The sequence below is a fragment of the Pundamilia nyererei genome, unplaced genomic scaffold, assembly GCF_000239375.1.
Source record: "Pundamilia nyererei isolate P.nyererei 1_Seehausen unplaced genomic scaffold, PunNye1.0 scaffold00055, whole genome shotgun sequence".
Lineage (NCBI taxonomy): Eukaryota > Metazoa > Chordata > Actinopteri > Cichliformes > Cichlidae > Pundamilia > Pundamilia nyererei.
The window spans coordinates 1,663,873-1,684,456 of record NW_005187456.1 but is presented as its reverse complement, the minus strand read 5'-3'; the positions used below and the strand labels follow the sequence as shown (position 1 = coordinate 1,684,456).

General features: G+C 38.1%; 2 protein-coding genes across 19 annotated transcripts in view; one reads left to right on the top strand and one right to left on the bottom strand.

The window, feature by feature from the left end:
- Positions 1 to 412: 412 nt before the first annotated feature.
- On the bottom strand, positions 413 to 9,133 carry scel (sciellin). The gene is made up of 27 exons (XM_005733829.1): positions 9,009 to 9,133; positions 7,637 to 7,668; positions 6,808 to 6,874; positions 6,550 to 6,612; positions 6,340 to 6,411; positions 6,221 to 6,253; positions 6,072 to 6,107; positions 5,942 to 5,977; positions 5,804 to 5,848; positions 5,644 to 5,715; positions 5,498 to 5,566; positions 4,549 to 4,623; positions 4,389 to 4,457; positions 4,245 to 4,301; positions 3,644 to 3,700; positions 3,299 to 3,352; positions 3,164 to 3,205; positions 2,984 to 3,052; positions 2,842 to 2,892; positions 2,694 to 2,744; positions 2,460 to 2,522; positions 2,303 to 2,356; positions 2,160 to 2,222; positions 1,985 to 2,059; positions 1,249 to 1,357; positions 916 to 1,018; positions 413 to 781 (listed from the first exon to the last, which is right to left on the bottom strand). The coding sequence occupies exons 2-27, from the start codon at positions 7,653 to 7,655 to the stop codon at positions 765 to 767; spliced, it is 1,521 nt and encodes a 506-aa protein (XP_005733886.1). The 5' UTR covers positions 7,656 to 7,668; positions 9,009 to 9,133; the 3' UTR covers positions 413 to 764.
- Positions 9,134 to 13,619: 4,486 nt separating this feature from the next.
- mycbp2 (MYC binding protein 2) overlaps positions 13,620 to 20,584 on the top strand; it is a 61,313-nt gene continuing 54,348 nt past the window's right edge. For 16 of the 18 annotated variants that reach the window (XM_013911030.1, XM_013911023.1, XM_013911028.1 and 13 more), the window contains exons 1-2: positions 13,620 to 14,364; positions 16,412 to 16,487. In XM_013911030.1, coding sequence (XP_013766484.1) covers positions 14,093 to 14,364; positions 16,412 to 16,487 — 348 coding nt within the window. In that variant the 5' untranslated portion in view covers positions 13,620 to 14,092. The remainder of the gene's footprint in view (positions 14,365 to 16,411; positions 16,488 to 20,584) is intronic. The other 2 variants (XM_005733827.1, XM_013911038.1) reach the window with 1 other exon arrangement.

Here is a 20,584-nt window from a genome sequence, read left to right as displayed (position 1 = left end):
GTTGGGCTAATTGATTTGCATGGCAAAGCTAGAAGCATATCTCATGTAGAAAAGATGTTGAAGACTAAAATATGTATCCAATATACAGTGGATATATAAAATCGATGTAATGTTTCTTTTTTAATAACGTAAACCCAAAATCTTCAATAAAAAGTCTTAATAAAATATGAAAGCATAATATTTTTGCACATAAGTGAAGACCGTAACCCAAATCAAGTTCCTGAACCCACTAAATTAACCAAACAGTGCAGAAGACATGAGATGATTTTATGATAATATATTGTATAATTATCCTAAAATTGTCAAATATATCAAGTTCCATTAACTGTAAATTATGACTTTAATGGGTAGATTACATTTCACTGGTATATAATTAAGGAAGAAAATGAACACAAAAGTCTTAAAAGAAGTAGAATATTTTAATTTTATTAGATAAAGACACTTTATAGCTTTTATTGCACAAAGAAAAAGCCCCCGGCCCTCAATATTGCAATGTATCGTTTTAGAATGAAGTTTCCCCACAAAATGCAAGCCAAAGACAATAAGAGCTGATATGGTGCATAGAGGTAGATACAGAAACACCAATATCAAGGCAACACAGCTACTAAATAGTTTATTATATACTGCATTCATGTTATTAAAATGTAACTGTCATTTCACAAAACACCCACATAAAGATTTGTCAGCTCATTGTAATGCTAGTCCATGAGATCCCACGACACCCAAAGCTGATAATCAATAATCCATTAAGTATATTTGGAGCATCAGCGTTGCCATTTTTCTGTGGGGGAAGGATGTACAATTTGAACTAAGACCTTTTGAAATTAAAACAAATAGAGTAATACATACGGTACAAATATTTAGTCACTGGAGCTTTACATCCAGGAAAATGAAGAAATCCTAATAATTACTTACCTTTGGTGACCTCAAAGCAGTTCGAACAGTGAACCATACGCTTGTAAATCCACAAGCTGTCCCCAGCCTTTAGATTACCCAGAGTAATGTTACACACCTCACACTGCCAAAACACAAATGCTCACATGAGGAAACAGAATCCTGAGACAACAATGGCTGTATACATCAAAAATATTCTGTGAGGTCTTAATAATTAGGAGTTCATGAGTCACTGGTAATTTCAAAACAATACTAAGACTTTACTTTGGTAAAGTCTTGACATAGTTGTTTTTCAACCACTGCTTGTTGTTGACCAAAGAAAGGAAAGCCCCATCTTAAAATTATTTTACTCACTTTAAAGCAGGAAGCATGGCATTTCATATTTATGTCATCCAGGACCATCTTGGCATCACCAGTGAAGGGCTTACGGCAGACTGTGCACAGATCTTTCTCTAGCACTGTCCTGTGTGGGACAAAAATTTATCAAGCGTTTATATTAGAGTAAAAGAAAAGTGACTGTGTATATGTGTTCTTGATTTAATTCTATTAATTTCGTTTCGGTTTTATTAATATAACACCAAATCACAGCAACAGTCGCCTCAATGCACTTTATATTTTAAACTCAGGGAGGAAGACAGGATAAATATCAAGTTTACCTTCTTAACTTTCAGCAAACTATAACACCAACAATTGGATGGACTGGTGCAAAAACAATTACAGCAGAAATAAATGGTCCCCTAGTTCTACCTCAAACAGCTCGAATTTTTTTTTGATTGCCTTGAATGCTGAGCAATGCCCCCTACAGCTAGTTAGGTTTTTAAACAAACATGTGATCTTTAGGTTTACTTTAGGTGTATTTGCTAAAAAGCAATTATTAACATGCTGACATGCTGTATTAAGGTGGTTAATGTGACAGATGCTTAAAATCTGCATATCAGCACATTAGCATGCCGATATTCATGCTTTGCTCAGAGCAACACTGTATCCAAGTACAGCTTCACTGAGCTTCTAGATGACAGTCAGTCTGCACACTTATTTCCACACAAATGTTTTCAGTGTCCAAAAAGGGATATTGCTGCCCGATTCCTACCTTTCAGGAGCTGCATATGCACTCTTCACGGAAGACTTTGAGTAGCTTGGCTCTGACAGAATGTCATCTGACCTGCTGAGAGAGTTAATGAAAGAGTGTTGTTTTACTAACTCGTACAGTGTTTGTGTGCCAGTGATAAGTGTTGGCTTCGTTTGTTCAAAAAATAATTTAATACCTGCGGCTCCTGTATGATGTAGAAGAGTAGACGGAGGGACTTGTGATACTGGTGTACTCATAACTGTAAAAAGATTGCATGTGGAGTTTAGAATATGTTTAGCGCATACTGTTTATAATGTCTTTGTTTGCTTTGCTTCATACCTGGAGTCTGGTCTGGAGTAAGTATAAGTGTTGCGGTTGCTGCTATAGTCATCACTGAGTATGAAAAAAGGGAACAAATCAGGAATAATAGAAAGAGTATAACCACGCTGCACTATATTTTTATAACAAAAGGTTGAGAGACAGTGATAGTAATTACCTGGTAGTTATGGTATAGGAGGTGGTGCGAGTGGAGGGTATATCACTGGAGTATGAACTGTAGCTATAAAGAGGCAATGGATTTAGTTTGATAAGAAAGAGCTGGATGTAGAAAATATTGTTATGATTAAATAAATTAGAGTTTGATGAGGTATAAAGAAACAGAAATTCTAAAGGAGAATAATAATAATTTGAATAAGTAAATGGGTAATCCAGGAGTGCTCTGTTAGTTTACCTGGAGAGGCTGCGGGTAGAAGATGTTGACACTGGAGAGGGGCTTTCTCCTCTAAATGACAAGATAAACGAAAAAGGTCAATTTGACAAAACTACACACAAACTACACAATTTTTTGGTCATTTTTGTCATCCATTTCTACTGCTTACCCTCTGCTGCTCTCCACAGTGACAATCTCTGTCTTTTTGACGCTTGAGCTGCTAAAATGGCAAAATGTGAGGTTTCATCCACCACAATGGTGAAATAGTTGTTTTGTTTTTTAATGACTAAATGTTCGCTGAGATGTCTCACCTGACTGGGGAAGAGGAATCAGATCTGATGGAAGTAGGCAGCAGGATGTCATACAGCTGATCCTCAGCTCTGCAGTGACAGAAATGTAAATTTAGTGATTATACTGTATGTGCAGTTCTTTTTTTTTATATTCTGTTTTCTTTTGTACAACAGTTGAGGTTTATACAAGGTTTATCTTACTTAAAGGAAGTCTTTGTGGGGGTTTTAGCTTTAAAAACATCACTGAAAAAGTAAACAGAACACCAAACATTTTACTGTACTGTTTGTGTATTTATATCGGTGCCACTGTTTGTGTATTGTGCTGTAGTAACTTACTCATCATAGCTGCTTTTCACTGTCACAGTCTTAGTAGTGGACACGATTGATTTGCTGTGACGAAGCCAATATCAGGTATTACATAATGATCAGTAACGTATGATTATAGTGTCAAATTAAACAGTATCAATTTACTTACTTTAAATGATCTCAATACACCATTTATAAGAACATACCTAATATATAACATATAAGGTATACTGTGACGTGCATTGTGTGCTTTTCAGCAACTCTACTTTCGACATCATTAAATTCAATAACAATTGCAACAATTTATTAGATTTTTATTACAGCGTGTATAAAGGCTAAACGGGAGGACTCATAATGAAAGAGTGTATGCATTACCTGTCATCAGCCTTGACTGAACCTGGAATGAGTGTATCATAGAGTTGGTCTTTAGCACTACAACAGACAAAAGTAAGAGACATTGTTAGTCGTTTTTTAATCACATTTTGCTGCGTCGAGCTTGGAAGCTCCCTAAACTTTATGGTGCTAATAAATATTTTTTTAAATCTCTGGCATATTACAGAGTTTAATAATAGTTACATGGAGTCATGACGTCAGCAAACTTAGTCATGTCAGGAATATTTAGATTCCTGAACATTTACTCCAAAGTTACTGCATGCAAAAAACACTAATCATATTCACTCACACTGCTCTGTCAGATGTGTTGTGTATACTATTTATTTTCAAATGGTTTATTGATCAGCTATGTTTTGTTAAACACTAAAGGAGACTAATACTGTGGGACAACTACATTGTGGTAGCTCAATGTTTTGGACAAAAGTACATCTCATGGCACAGTGCAATATCAGATAGTAGAATAACAAATTAAATTTATTGCTATATAAAAAATGACTTTTATCTGACTAATTTGAATATGTCATCTTAACAGTATGCAACCCCCCCCCCCCCCCCCCCCCCCGCACGCTAGGTTGTTACTCACTTTGTGTCAGTGCTGCTTTTCACTGTCACAGTCTTAGTTGTGGAGATAGTTGTTTTGCTGCATAGAGAAAAATGTGTCTTACTGAGAATGTAATTACTGAAAGCCTGGTGCCATGACCAATATAATCTAAGTTCTGGGCTTCACCTCTCTGTGGGTGACAGATCATCCTGGATGGATGAGGGGAGGTGCGTGTCGTAAACTTTGTCCTCCGTACTGCACAGAACAATAAAAATATAAATAAATCTGAAATTGCAGGTGACACATGGGTTATAATACTACACTAACTGAATAATCTGCGTCTTACTCTTTGGTGAGGGTAACAGTTGTCTCCGTCACTTTGGGTGTCGTTAAGGTAGGTGAGTAGGGTTGGTATTCTTGCCTGTTTGGAAAGATGGGGAAAAACTCAGCCTCTCATGTAGCATGATGTGCTTATATGTGGCCTCTTTAAGAAACTCTAAATATACATCTAAGTGCTGCAATTTTTAAGATGCTTTTAAAATACTGGGTTAGCTTGTAAAGCAAAAGCTGTTGTGACTTATTATATCTGAAGGCTCAGCCTTACTGGCCTATGACTTCTAAGTGAAAGTGGCAATAAGTCAGTATGAAAATATTCAGTGTTCAGTATACTACTAAATCTTAGTTTTAGCTATACACATACACAGTGAAATTGTATATTCTATGAAAAACTAATTACACCTTTCATATTTTCATTAAAGTTAAGAGGGCAAGTTGCAGTAGGGAACCGATAATCAAATACACTTAATTGATCACCCAACCTGACTGACATGATGTTGCAGGAGACTCGTGACTGATAAAATCATTCGAAAATGTATTACTTCAAGTTTTTGTTGCTAAAGGTTGTTCTACAAGCTAATGAATCCGTGCGGGTACTTAGTGTTTTACAGGATTGCAAAGAGTCAAGAGTTTCCTTCTCACAGGACTGGTGTATAAGTTCTGGCAAGTACAGTCTGATATTACTATTTCACAGGGTCATTATGATTGATTTCATTCCATAAAAACAATTGTTAAATGTTGTACTTGGTTTCAGTGGTGCTCTTTTTTAACGAATTGATGTATACCTGGGTAGTCTAACCTGTAATGATTAAAACTGATGTTGGTCATGTTACTAAATATACTTGTTAGTTGCTCGACTTCAGATTCAACAGCCTGATGAGTGACGATGATGCTGTTTCTCATACTGAAATAAATAATTAAAATATTGCATCTACTATAAATCACTACATTATTTTTACCCTTTGCTGGAAGTCCTGACCCGGTCAGAGAATGTCCCAGAGCTGATTGGAGTTTTAGTCACAGGAGACCTATAAAGGCAAATAAATGTCAATAATATGATACGGATTGCATGTGTAATAATGTAACTTGATGCAGTGTTCCCTACTTGACGCTTTGGGTGGTGGTAGTAGTGGTCTCAGTAGTTGATCCATCCTTGGTGACTGTGGTTGTTTTGGTGCTGAAAAAAGAGAGACGTGAAACCCATTTACTTAACGTGTCATTGTAATGTGTTAACTTGCTGGTGTGTTCATGCATTCCTTGTGTACCTTGTCTTTGGATACTCTGTCACAGTAGTCTTGGTTGTGGTGGTGCTGCAGGGACATGGAAATACAAGATTACACATTATATTAATTTCTCCTCTGTTGATTATTGCATTAGATGCAATGGACTGGAGCTTTACGTACACAGTGGGTGAATCTGCCTTCACAGATGAATATGTACTGTAACAAAGAGGCAGATCATTCAGGTGATTTCCTATCCAAAAATTCCAGAAAGAGTCAATTTTGGGCTATGAGTGGTTTTACAAAAATGTACCTTTTAGTGTAGGAGGTCTTAGTGGAAGAAAGAGTGCTGCAAAACAGAAAAAAAAAACTCTTACTTAATCTCATGCCTTGAAGTGCACAAATTAATAATAACACAACTGTAACAAAACTGTGACTGTAAAAGAAGAAAACTGTACTAACTTGGTCTTCAGGTCATTCTGCTTTCCACCGAACCTTCAGTGAGAGAAATGACTCATTATTGTTCCTGCCATTTATATGGCTTTTATTTAAATATATCACATGTGTCACACAAATGGTACCTCTTGCTGAGCTCTTGCACAGATGTAGCTGTGTTGCTTGGTTTGGTGGCTGTTTCTTCTTCAGGCTCTAAACTGTGAGAAATGCATAAAAATTTACAGGATGCAAAAGAATAAGAGACTCTTTTCTTAACTTGAAACCAGTCATCACAGAACATATTAGTGTTCCTTCATTTGTCTGCAAATTAAGGTGAATTTAAATGTTTGTTTTACCTCGCAAGAGTTTCATTGGATTTGTATTGACCTAGAACACTTCTGGCGAAGTTTGGATCTTGGCTGTAGGAGAAAAAAAACTATTTACACAGAGATGACTCAATGCTGTGACTCGCAAGAGGAATGTGAGAAGGCCTTTTTTAAGGTTGAAAGAAATCTGAGCTTTGACCCAAAAGTCACACCCAACAATTCTGCCATTCTCTAAATGCATGTGTGCGTAAGCATCTGTGTTTTAACTTTTATCCTTGTTGTACTTACTCAACAGGTTCTTCCTCATCATCTGGTTTTCTGATCCAGCTGTTGTCTTTTAGAAGAGAAGTCTTGCCTGGTAATACAGGACAGTAATACAGTAACACACTGTTTTTAAGGACTTAAAAGTTAATACCTGTTTAACAGAACATAATAGAGCCAATTAAAAACTAATTAGCACACTGCTCCTGAAAATTAAATGAGGAAGGTATTTATAAAGTTTTCTAATCAATGAATACTCTTTTTTTGCATCTCAGGTCTTGTCTTTACTGCTGCACACTGCAACAACTGCACATTGCTGTATTCGAGCTGTGGTTTCTCTCACTGTGATGCACTTAAAAATGACATTAAAATATAGCATGTATGGGGCGAACATAAGTACTGGGCTTGTGCATTTGTAAGTATTTTAAGTCTTAGATGAAATAAACTACTCTGTTTTTAAAATTGATTGGTTCATTATTTGTAATTCGAATTTCTGTATCATTTATATCACTATTAATATACAAAAATATATATCTTTATATATTTATAATATGCAATATGTCCTTCAGTCTATTTTACTGTTTTTCCCCCATTGTTTTTATTTTGACAAATTCTTTTTAGTTTACATACTCATTTTGACTACAAGCAATAATCTAACCTATTTCAGTGAGTGTAATAACAAAGGGAAACAATTTCATGCATGTTTTAAATATATTAAGTATATTATTAACATAATTAATAGGCAGCAGAGTCATATAACTACTGGAACCTTTCAGTCTTGCATCTGCTATTTTAAAAATCCGCATTACTTAGAATTTGATTTGTAAATTTTATTCTTTGATATTTCTCAACTTACCAGTTTTGTAAGCGCTCATTTTGAAATTTTACCTGTAAGTGTGAAACAACAAGAACATTGATGAGAAAACAGGGAAAAAAAGGAGCACAGCTCATTAGCCACTGGGTGGCACGCTAGGCTAAAACCTTTCATGTGCCGTTGGTGTCTTTATGCTGCATAATGAAGTGAACAAGTAATCACTGCTTTCTGCTATCTGTATACTTGTGTCATGAGCACACACATGCCCTTCATGGACAGACTGGATTTATGAGCTTGCCTTGTTGGGTTTGACACTGCATCTGTAGTAAATCAAAAGTTCTGTTTGACCCCAGACTCAGGAAATATTAAGCTTAAACTGGTTAGTCTTGATTTGTACCCACATGTAAGACACACCCACCCACAACACACCTTCTCCAAACACGCCTTTGTCATCAAAACAGAGACCTTTTGCTGAGAAAGGCGTGACAGGCCACAGTCGATCGATGATAAAGCTTGCGCCCTTTCATTTCACCCTCCAGCACGAACATACATCATAAACCTCAAGGTAGACTTACAACCCCAACAGAAGTTATAACTGTAAATGGCATATTTGTCTGTTCATGAGTCCAATTAGGGGTTTTTTTTGTCATTGTTATGTGTTTCTGGATATTTAATTATCGGACAAAAACAACAACAACAACAACAATCTTCTAGTTTCTAAAAGATAATTTAAATGTTTTCAGATAAGATATCATAAAACAGATCAAATCTCTCATCCAGTGGTTTATCGGATCTGAACTGTTGTGAGAAAAAACATTAAAGGCAGAATATGCTCAAAAAACGTTTATGCCCAAAATGCTGACTTTAAGTAATTTGATTACATGTAAAGTTTCCATGTAATTTTGTTACATAAGTACAATTTAAAATGTTACATTTAATGGAATCTGATCAAATGAATTTCACTTGATTTTATACATTCTGTTTTTACCAAGCATATTCTCCTTGATTATGATTCATGTTTTGAATAAAAAAAACTTTTGATTTTCTCGCTTTCATCACGTTTCACTCGAAATAATTTCTTCATCTTTATTTAGGGTGATTGTTTTTGAGTGCACAACTGCAAATCAGTCCGTTCTGACTCCTCTTTGTATCTGTAAGGCAGCATTATTTCCTCAAAAGAAATGCAATCTGACATAAACACTACAACGATATCATTACATAACCCGACATACAGTGTGTTCTCTGATTTATTTTCCTTTACGCCTCAATGCAAAACACCATCTCAAAAAACTCGTCTCATATACAATCTCAATTTATCGAGTGTATTTTTAATACCTCTGAAGTATCATTGCACACAGTTTCAGCTAAAATAAAAAACTGATAAAACATTCACACACAGAGAAAGGGTACATACCTTCACAGAAACCTCTTTGACTTGATGGAAAACTCTCACTTCCAGCTCGGCGCTCAACACCTGTCTGTCACGCTACACAATCACACCCTTGTCATTCCTTTTGCTTTAAACCTTAAGGGAGTGGAGATTCAAGGCCACCCACGGGCGTGGCTTTACGGAAGAATCAGAGAATAGGTTTTCTCTCTCTGTCGCTCTCATTCTACATGTTTCTATCTCCGTCATCAGTGTTTCCTAATTGCTTGTTTTTCGAGAACATGGAACTGGGTGGAGTGCTGAAAGACCTGCAGCTCAACTTGAGTGATGAGGAAGCAAACCTCCAACGTGGGTGTGGGATTCTCTCTGTCCTAATCCTACTACAGGCTTGAACATGCATAAATATATTTTTAACACTAGAGAGTAATCTTGTGGCTTTTTTATGCTCATTGTGGTATAATGTAAATTGAAAGCATGCGCACACACTTCACTCACTTCATTAGGTACACTTCTAACCAAATTAATCCAGTATGGTAGTTCTGCTATAAATTCCACCTATTAAGAATTCTCTATATTTTTGTTGATGTTGTCAGTAAGGTGATAATTCTATTGGGGTCATGAGACCGAGAGTGTACTCAGTTGCCTGTGATTTTAAATGTAAATGCTGCCTGTGGTGGTGTTTTTATGCATTCAGTTTTGCAGATAGACTAAATGAAGTGGCTTGTGTGTGTATTTGAATATTTTTGGAGGCGTTTTAGCATTTAGTACGACAGTTAAGAGTAAAGCTTGGAGAAAGACAGCACCAAATGGTATGGTGTAGATTCAAACCAGAGCCTTTGCAATATCCCTACAGCTGAATGAAGGGAGCTCAACCAGAACCCTGTGTTTTTAATGTTGAATGTAGATTTCTGAAGGAGTTGCCAAAGGTACCAGTTATACCAACTTAACATGCAAAACAGGGATGTTAAACTTGTTTTACACTCTGGGTCACATACAACCTACTTTGATCTTAAGTGGGCCGGACAAGTGAAACCGCACACTTAACCCCTGCGCTAACTTAATATAATGAAAGACGTGCAGTTTGTCAGTATGTCCCTATTTTTCTCCATGATTAAGAAAATGCTGCTGTAGTAAATGAAACTTATCTGCTTATCTTTGGGCTTAAAATGTAAGAAATAAATGTGTAAAATTACAGAAAAGGCTTTGGTAGCTCATTGCACAGACTGTCCAGTAATCCTTTCTTTCTTTCTTTCTTTCTTTCTTTCTTTCTTTCTTTCTTTCTTTCTTTCTTTCTTTCTTTCTTTCTTTCTTTCTTTCTTTTTTTTTGTTACTGTGGACCCATTGTGAAAACCAAAAATTCCTCATAAATGTCTTTAGCAGATATTGAAAAAGTGTTATCTTCTCTCATTTACTAATTACTTTCCTGTAGCATGAACCTCAATGGGGGAAGTCTTTATCAGTAACAAAAGCTGTAAAACCAAAAGTACAGTTAAAATTTCAAAACTGGTGCCCTCCTTCATTGAATTGGAGTCTCCCGACAGGTCTTGTTTTTGAACCTCTGAGTAAAAAGATTACCCCGCTATATAACCATGTATCAACATTTCCTTGAATTTATAGCACTTTGGATGGGAGTGGATACTTTACACGTGTATAGTAATAAAGGTACTTGTTATCTAACATCACTGAGGTCCAATAAAATTTCACAACAACCCAAACTCAGACCTTATGCCTTTGAGGCCTGGTCACAAAGCAGCTTGGCTACTGATGATTGATTAGCTGTTTCTGTTGCCTTAAACATTTAGACTTTGAACAAGATTTCTTCTGATATGGCGTGTAATTCAGCTGATTAAATAATGTGTTCTGCCAGCCAAACTGACATAGCTGACTTGCTCAATGACAGACTTGGGAGGTCTCAGACCGATGCTTAAGAATGTCAAGTGACAGTCAGTCTTGAAGCATGAATGTCACACTGTCTGTGTGTGAGCTTGATTATTGGGAGTGCCGTCTCTTGAATGGTCATAGGTATGAAAGGTGCATAACATCCATGGGTGTGACAACACAATACTGATAGGTGAAATCCTCCTAGTAACAGCGACAGTACGAGAGGAATGCAGGCTATCCAGACCTGAATTAAAGGTTAAAGCAGTCTGAAGCAAAGATTTTAAAAGACACATTTTTGAAGGAAATACCCTCTCAGCTATGATTATGATTTGTCTTTAACTAGCTTGTCTGCATATTAATGAGCAGCTTGAGAACCCTCAGATTAATTTCCTCAGAGTTCGAGATGTCTCTGCTCTCTTGGGCTTTACGACGTTTAAGTAAAAGATCAACACTGGGTGGCGCTAGAGCTATAATGATAGAATTTATTTTCCAGGTTGCTTAGCTACGTGGAAATATATAAATGTGAGACAAGTTGCTCAAGGCGAAACATGTCCTTAAGATTTACTGTTAGTGAGTCAGAAGAAAAGAATAAATATAACCTGTGCTATCAAGATGACTGAAAGAGTTAGTTGTAAATATGACTGTCAATACCAAACAGATAAATGCAGAAGCTACTTTCAGCTGCCCCTTTAGTCACAAAGTGTCACAGGTCTCTTGAATTTTGTAACGTGCAACAACTGCACTATTTAGAAGAAATTCAATCGGAAAAAAATCATATAATAATGCAGTGAATGCATTTCACTCTAATCCGAGCAATTTGAACATAAGAGGTTTGAGTCAACATCAGCACTTTCATTCAAGCATAAATGAGGCACATCGATGTGTGCGAGGAACCAATTAATTTCCTCTCCAGTCATGTAGAGAAACACATTAGGAGTCATTAGCTGCTATTAGAAACACAGTCCTACTAGGTTTTAGATCGTTAATATTCTCAATGAATGAAAAGAAACAAAATACGACAGATGCTTGAAAAAGATTAGGCACGTTTGAAACTAATTGCTTGAACTTTAAACACCACATTTCATTTCCCAGGATGAATGAAGGCTGACATAGTTCTATCCATATAGTTGATTTTGTCAAGGCACATTATGTCAGGTCAATACTGATGATGCTGCTGAGACACTATGATATAAAGAGATCAGAGTTAAAACGTAAAACCTAACAACCTACTTAGACTCTAATAGTAGCCCCATCTCCTATGTGTGTGTGTGTGTGTGTGTGTGTGTGTGTGTGTGTGTGTGTGTGTGTGTGTGTGTGTGTGTGTGTGTCTGAGGCGGCTGGATATCGTCTCTGTCAGCTCTGCTCATGTTTGTGTCCTATATGGACTTCTACTCTGCCCAGGCATCCCTCCTCCCTATATTTACTGTAACTGGCCAGAGCTGAGAAAACCAGGGGTTAATAAGGGAGCAGCCTCTGGATGCGACTGCATCTTCAATACCGAGTCATGCTCTTTTCATAACCTGCCACGTAGAGACCATTACAACTGCTATGATGCACTTCAAGAGAGCTGCTTTTCACTTCTAATATTTCACATGACAGCTGTGAGAACACAATTCTTCAGGTTTTGTCATGGCAGATGCATGCTGGCACTCTGACACTGATAATCTCTGGATGCTTTCTCGGTTGCTATGAGAAGAGACAGTAGACCTACCTCTCTCTTGTCATTGGGCCACTGCAATACTGTGCAGCCAATAAAGCACCACTAGGCCCTGTGTACCCCTTTGTCATTCTTTCTCGCTCTCTCTCCCTAAATAAATGCATCACCCCTCCACATGCACAGACATTTATAGGGAATGCAGCGAAGCATGTTTGAAACATGACCTGCTAATTGCATCATCCGTTGCTATATCATACATGAAAGTATAAACACCTGTTTCCTTTTCCACCTTATACTGCAGTAGGGTGTTTTTTTGGCCTTTGCTTCCATTTTGATGTTACCCAACACAGTGTTTCTCCTTTTTTCTTTTTCTTTTTTATCTCTCTCCCTGGAGCTCCCCTGCACCCCTGTGTCACCCTTTAAAATATCGCCATCACCATCGCAATCTGGGTAATGCATAGCTGACGCACTTCGGTAATGTGCAGCTTTACTCTGAGGCAGTAATGAGAAGATAAAACAACCACACTCAGTGAATAATCCCCCCACAGCAGCACGGTGAAGATCAATTAAGAGGGACGGCAGATCGATAACTGCAGTCCTGGTGCCAGCTAAGGAGAAGTTCAAGAAGGTAGATCAAAGGGCAGGGTTCACTACACAGCTACACAGGGTTCACTGTGTAAATGGAGCAATGCTAAATGGAATAGTGCAGCACGCAAAAAAAAAAAAAAAAAAAAAATCAAAGCAGTTTTAAAAATATGCAACTCTGTTTTTAAAGGCCACTCTTATTGCGGACAACGATTCCAAGAGCAATCCATCTGTGTATTTGTGTGTGCCAATTTTAGATCAACCTGGGAGGGGCCCTTGCTGTATTGACTTCTACAATTTAAATGTCCACAATCCAACTGTGCACAGTGTTCAAAAAATAGCCCTGCGGATTTGCCTTTGATCTATGAGGCCGTCCTTAGCCTCGACGATTATTTATCTGATGTAAAAAAGAAAAGTGAACTACGCATTTGCAGCGATTGTGTAAACAGAGAAGTAATTGATCAGCTAAATCAATGATAGCATCGCTCGGTTCAGACGTATGAAAATATCCCGGCATGCTGGCGACGCAAGGCTCGGCCAGGGAGGGGAGGGATGATGGAGCTAAGATGGCAGCCCAACTGAGGGTGCTGCCTCTCCGGGGTCAAGAAATATTCAAGAAACGAAGCAAAAAACGAAACTCGACAATGCGATTTTTCTAAATGAATGCTTTCGTTTCTGCTTTTTCGCGAGAAATTTCAGTTATTATTTGAGAGGATCATCCTTGGAGTCGAGCACCGTGTTGACGCTGCGGCCGGATCGCAAGACTACACTGGGTTTTTAGCTGCACCACCAGATTGGCTACAATTTGCGCTTATAACCGCTGAGGACCGTGGATGTTCGTTGTTGTTTTTTCGCAGTTCGTAGCGGACAAATGATGTGACATGTGGCGGATACATCGACACGTGGATTGCGTCTGATGGCTAGAGATTATTTGGCTGTGATATCTTTTGTGTGATATATACATATATATGCATTGTTCTGCAAAACGATGATGTGTGCTGCTGCGGCAGCGGCCGCCGGTGGTGGGATTCTGCCCTCCTTATCGCCGTCGATGGGGCTGGGTGTCAGGGTCATTTCTGGAGCAGGAGCCGACCTCTCCGCCGTCGGTTCGGGGATGGGTTCTTGCCCGACACCCGGAGTCCAGTCGGATTGTCGGACTCGGTACCAGCTTTTACTCTCAGGACGAGCCCTGGCGGAGAGATACAGACGGATTTATACCACCGCCATCAACGATAAAGAGCAAGGGATAAATCAAGGAAGGTGAGCGGATAAAATGAAATCAAAAATATCGCGGAGGCTGGGCTGTCATTCGTAGGGCTAACCAGGCTAACGAAGCTAAGAGTAACCCTTGCTCAGTGGTGCGTCAGTCAATACCAATGAGCTAACTTCCACGCATATTTCTTATTATATATGGTTTTGGTTGCATCTCATTTTTTGTCACACAAGCGCGTGTTTTAACTACGGGTAGTATTTCAGGAACTCCATAATTTGTTTGCGGGGTTAGCTTGCTAGGTAGCAATTTTGACTTCGACTTCCTTAGCTTATGGGAGCCATCTAAGCTAACGTTACGTTAGTTCACCCTGATGCGAGGGCTTTGCATTCCCGGTGCAAACTGCTTCGGCTATGAACTGACACACTGTGACTAAAATGCAAGCTTTTTCTACTCGAGACATGTCCACTAGAGAAAAACCTCTCTGTGGGGTGGGTTCGCGTCCAAAACGAGCTAGCCGGCTAGCTGTCATGGGAGTAGTTTGTGATGTTTTGAGTGAGGTGCGATCCGGCTAAATGCAAACATGCGCCCCACTTGTGTAATATATTTGTTTACTTATGTATTTATTTATTAAACTGTCACTTTACTTCATTGTCACCCATTATTACCGGCCAAGTTGTGGTGTTGTGTGTCTAATTAGGCCCAACGGCGTCATTGTGAGCTAGCTATTGGGAGCATCCGACCTTTCACCAGGTTATCTTAACTTAAACCGGTTAAAGGGAGAGGAAAAAAAGTCACGAGGCTGACTTTGGCTTGCTGTGTATTTAAAAAATAAACAACAAACAAATAAAGAAACAAACACAAAACATTAACTGCTTATTGCTACTGTGCTCACACTTGTTTGAAACGTGAGCCGTGTTTGGGTGAGGATGTGTGGGGAATTTGCTGAACTCATTTGCTGTTCTAGCATAAGCGGGTAATACACTTACGTCATTCTAGTAAGTCAGGTTGTAGACTGAATAGCTGGATCATCGCTGCATCCTCCCCTCACAAATCCAATTGCTGGTCTCAGTGTGTACAATGGTTGCTTTAATCAAGGACCAACATAATGCTGAACGCTACTCTGTTTTTATAAACAAATGTTGAATTAATTGGTGTATATGAAGGAGCAGGCAGAAGAAAATCCTCAGTCTGTCTAGTTGGTTGCTCATGTCCTTTTCAACTAACTTCTGCCACCAGATGTTTATTTAAAAAGTGCTTATTTAAGAAGTTGCTTATTTAAAAAGTCATAGGCATGCTCAGTTGGCCTGTTTTGGAAGCTCTTTGGAGAAAGTTGCTAAAAAGGAGTATCTGGATCAGCCTTGATTGAGACCTGATATCATGCTATTTGTATGGTGCTGGAAAGCAATATTCAGCTATGCTATTAAGTTAAAAAAAATAGGACACTTAAAACCTGTAAATATTTTATGCTTTTTTGTAGTGAGTAACTGTGGTGACTAATTTTAGTGGCGTTTCTATTTCTAGCTTTGTATTACATCTTATTGACAGGTGGATTTGTAAGAGAGACTGGCCACAAAAAGTCACTGCAAAACAGATTTCAGTGACAGCTCAAAGGCATCAAAGGGGAATTTCTGCAGAAACAAACTAGTGCCTATTTTGGGAAGGTTTGATATGAGAGGCAACAGTGAATGTGAATTTCCTGACGCACTTATGGCGGTTAAGCAAGATGAACTGTGCTTATAGATCTCTTTGCTCGCTCTGCAGAGTGAAACAAAAATGAAATCGACACAGTTGTGTGGGACGTTAGAAAGAATTTAAGATTTTGACATTGAAATAGTTTGAAACCTTGCATGAAGAAGAATTGTTTACCTTCCCTCATGTCTGAAGTGTTACTATGTGCTGTCTCTTTAAGTACAATGTTGACCTTTGCTTTAAAAATAAAGTGATCCAGTTGTGCACATTTCATTTTTACACTTCCACCTTTGGATGATAGCTTGAGCAAGCTTCTACATCGTTTGAATGTTAACAAGAAGTCCAGAGTTTTTGCTTAAAAAGAGCACAGTTTTGCAAAACTAACGGATCACTGTTTGCTTCCAGGGGAAAGAAGGCATTGAGTAAGAAGAAACTTAAAAGGCGACAGAAGGTCAAGTCAAAAGTCAAATCAAGAACAAAGGTAAGAGGCACTTTAATGTCTAAAAGCTGTTAGGCAATATTAAACTTTGACTTGGACAACCTTTGCTGTACTTGTAAATCCTTAATTCACATTGCTACTACTCTGTAAAAAGTAGTAGGAAATAATCACTCATAACCCTCTCAGTGCTCCTTAAAATATTTAATAAGCATAACACATACTTTATGTATTTCAATTTCTCTCCTCGTGTGAATGAAAACATCAGTTTTATTTCGTAACTGCCATGTTTGCAAATGTGTTGGTATGTCTTTTTAGCTGGCTTGACTCTATTGAACGAATTGAACAGATTAAGGATGAGATTAAAGGCGAGATTAGCTCCTGTGTTGTCTGGAGGGTATTTGGCACAAACATTGTTTTTCGTTAAGTCGGGGCCGATCGGGCGTCAGTAAGCCCGTCCACACAAGAAGCTGACGTGGTGGATAGGCTGAATGAGAGACACATGGGAGTGGCTCTGACTTGTTCATGATGGCCTGTTGCCGAGCAACCTAATGTGTTCCACATCTCCACGGCAACTGTTTCCTGCTTCAGTCTCCTCCTTCCAAAGAGGGATTCTAGCCTGCATCAGATGATGCTGTTGTGGTTCTCTTTCAGGTGGAGACCTTGCAGGGCCAGCATTTGTTAACAAATTCTAAGATTTATACATTTTGACCTTGGACTGCTCATCTTTTTTTGTCCTACAAAACCAAGAGTTCCTGCAGTCTGCCTTTGGTGCTGTTCAGTCCCAGTTAACTCGACTTAAGTTAACTTTTTATTGCATAAAAACTGCATTTTCTTCACTCAGTTGTAAAGTTGTCCAACTCTTGGTTTCTGTGGTTTTTGTTTGTAACAATTTTTGCTGCCCTCTTGGCCAGGTCACTCCTTAAAAAAAAAAAACAAAAGGTGTGAAACTCAGTGAGACCTAATAACAAAATCTGCAATAAGCACAGTCACCTTTGATTATGTCTCATGTTATTTTTTTTTATTTTTTTTTTCTCGTGTTTGATAGCTTGGTCTCCTTTCATGATTTCATGTATATTTCTTAGACTTTTTTTAAAAATTATGTTTTTGAGGAGCTTACAGGCATAAGCAACAGAGATTAACATGATAATAGCAGAAGAGAAAAGAGGCTTTACTCTGACTTCTTTCGTCATCTTTCTCCTCAAGTGTTCCAGACAAGCAATCCGGCGTAGAGTGGCCGAGTCAGCTCAGGTTGAATTGCTCACAACGCTATAAGATATTCTGTGTGGTAGGCAAGGCTGGCTGGCAGGGAGGCATAAAAATGTGGGCTGTTACTCTGGCAGTCGTGCTCTATTTGTATGTGTTGTGCTCACTCTTGCTCTTTCACGCCTCTGACACTCGTGTAGTCAGACAAGAGCGTGGTTTGAAAGCTTTTCTCTCCCCCCTCCCTGTCTGCTTCTGTGCTTACAAACGTGAAAGTAGAGTGAGCATAAAGCCAGAGCATAAACACTTATCATCCTAATGAAGAGGATGATGTAATGTCTTGTGTAAAGTGAAATGTGTTTTCTGTGCCATTTAGAAAAACTGTCATTATAATACCAACATAATCGTGCAAAGTAATACATTGAAAAGAATACTGTCAAACTTGTATAATAATGTCTTATTAAAGACAAACACGGGCAGTGAGCATGAGACATTTCATTCAGTGGATTTAAGAGATGTGAGGGCTTTCTAAATTAGTCATGCTATGGCAGATAATGTGATGCTGTCTTTGTACACTAGGAACTCCCCTACCTGTGTCACACACCACAGGTGATGTAGTGTTCTTGCAACAGTTCTTTTTTTGTGTAAGTAATACTTTAATGATTTCAAAGAAAGGAATGCCTAAAACATCACATCTAAATAATATATCCTAAGGTTATATTCATATACAACTATTCTGCACTTGCAAGATACAGTTTGGAAATGTCCATAAAGAGCACATTTCCAGTTCAGAATATTCAGACCGTTGCATCTGCAAACTATTTCCAGCTTTCTCAGGTGGTTTGTGAAATAATGCAAGTACTGGGGAAGGTTAGGCATCTAAAACCTGGATTGAATTCATTTAAAAAATGAATGAATGAATAAATAAATGTGAAGGAAATAAAGTCTGGGGACTGTTGAGAGTTAATGTGTTTGTGCCAGTCCTCAATTGCATGTACTTTAGTTGCCACACTAAATAAATGTGACCACTTCCTGTATTTGAACTACTTTTTGACATTGTAGCTGTATGAATGTTTTGATACATGGGAAATGTGAAATAATTTTGACGAATGACATGGCAAATATAATCAATAGCGTCTCTGTTTCTGCACACATTTCAGCAAACGAAGAAGAAATAAATACCACAGCACATTAATGTGCATAAAGTATCAAAATGGAAAGGAAGTGATCAAATGTCACCAGTAGGTGTGGGTAGCTGGGCCATATTATTTGGGTTAATACTGGTTAAAAACAAAGGAGGTTATAAGGTGTTATCAGAGCAAAGTAATAATTCCCTAGGCAGGATGACAACACAATCCCAGACATGTCTGAGAATGAGAGCAGTGCATCAACCTCGAGTGACAATTTAGTACCTAAAAAGAAAAAAGAAGGCATGCCCTTCAATAAAGCGCAGTATTTTGCCAAATATACAATAAAGCTTTTCTAGCTAAAGGTGAAAACAACAAACTTGTTTGACCACTTAAGTCAAAAACACACGGTTCAGTATATCCAGGCTCTGAAGGGATGTAAAAGGGGGGATGATAGAACTGGTGATTGACCTAAAAGTAAACTAGTGACTCAATCAAGTGTTGCTGGAGCGCTCCTGTCAAAAGGAAGAACAAACGTGGATGGAAACTAATGACATGGTTGTGTGGTGGAAAAGGAGGGCTTTAGCAATTAAAAGCTGGAACCAAGGAAAAACCAGGTGGAAAATATTTGTCAGTTTTAATATGTGACAGTATTGAGCACAGTTCTTGAATGGTTACAAGGAGATGTCACTTTAGTCATGGTTAAAATAAAACGTTAAGATGCTATCTTACTACTTTTGTGCCTACATTACATTTGACTTATTCTGTGACACTGCATATAATGCTGTGTCACTACTATTTCTCTGTAATGCTGCTGGCACTTTGAAGCAGTAGATTCACATTTTGAATGAGGTACTCTGTCCTCAATGACAGTGGCTCATTGGAAAAGAAGGCTGGAAGATGGCCTTCATTTCATTTGGACTAATAAATGCTACTGCCGTGCAAGCTTCAGTAATCGATAAAATGTTGTCCAGTATTTTCTATATCATCATAAATATAATTATAGCAAAGTTCCTTAAATGTTGAATTTTGAGGCTGTTTCCCATCACTGATCTGTTTATTACAAAAAAGTCTATATCAATCTTAATCACAGATTTTTGTAGAAAGTCTATCTAGAGATTTCCTGTTTGACTTCCTCAAAATTGAACAAAAGCAATTCTGCGAATTCATTTTTATTTTTATTTTTAATAAATATTGTAGGCTGAAGCGTCATTGCTCATTTCCTTCTTTGGGGAATGTGCTGACAGAACTAAATACCTCAAATCAAAGATGCTCTTTGAGCTGATGATTGATCTTATTTATGATACTATGTGCAACCAATAGGAAGAAACTGCAGGACAAAGCCAGAAAACATGATGACAATGATCAGCAAGTATAGCACCACACATTCGATTTAACATGTGTAGTGGAGGCACCTCTGTCTGATTATAAAGTTAGTGCAGTCCTAGAGAGTTGATATTTCTTTTGTTAATGCTTCCTGCATAAATCGCTGATTGAGACATTTCACCCTAATCACAAATGTAAATCACTGGTAGGTAGGCTTGGATGTCTAGCAGACAGAGGTGATCTGTCAAAAGACCAGGGACATGGTATAAAACCTGATTAATGGGTTAGCAAGGTATGTTGAATTTCATGTCAGAGTTTACATTGTTGGAAGTAGCTGAAGATAGCTCTCACTTAATCTGGCTAGATCACCATGGTAACTGATGGTGGACACATAAGCTGGTTTATTTTCACAGCTTATTTAATTTTTTCTGTCTTTCTGATCAAATGCTACATCAAAGGCCACCTTTTAGCACGTACAGATTCTTG

Bases quoted from the DNA above. Each gene is read 5' to 3' on its own strand.
- scel (XM_005733829.1), bottom strand. The intron at 5,978-6,071 runs GTACATTTTTGT...TCTTTGTTACAG, and splicing joins AAGACCTCCTACACTAAAAG to TACATATTCATCTGTGAAGG. The intron at 2,745-2,841 runs GTAAGCAGTAGA...CTTGTCATTTAG, and splicing joins ACTGTGGAGAGCAGCAGAGG to AGGAGAAAGCCCCTCTCCAG.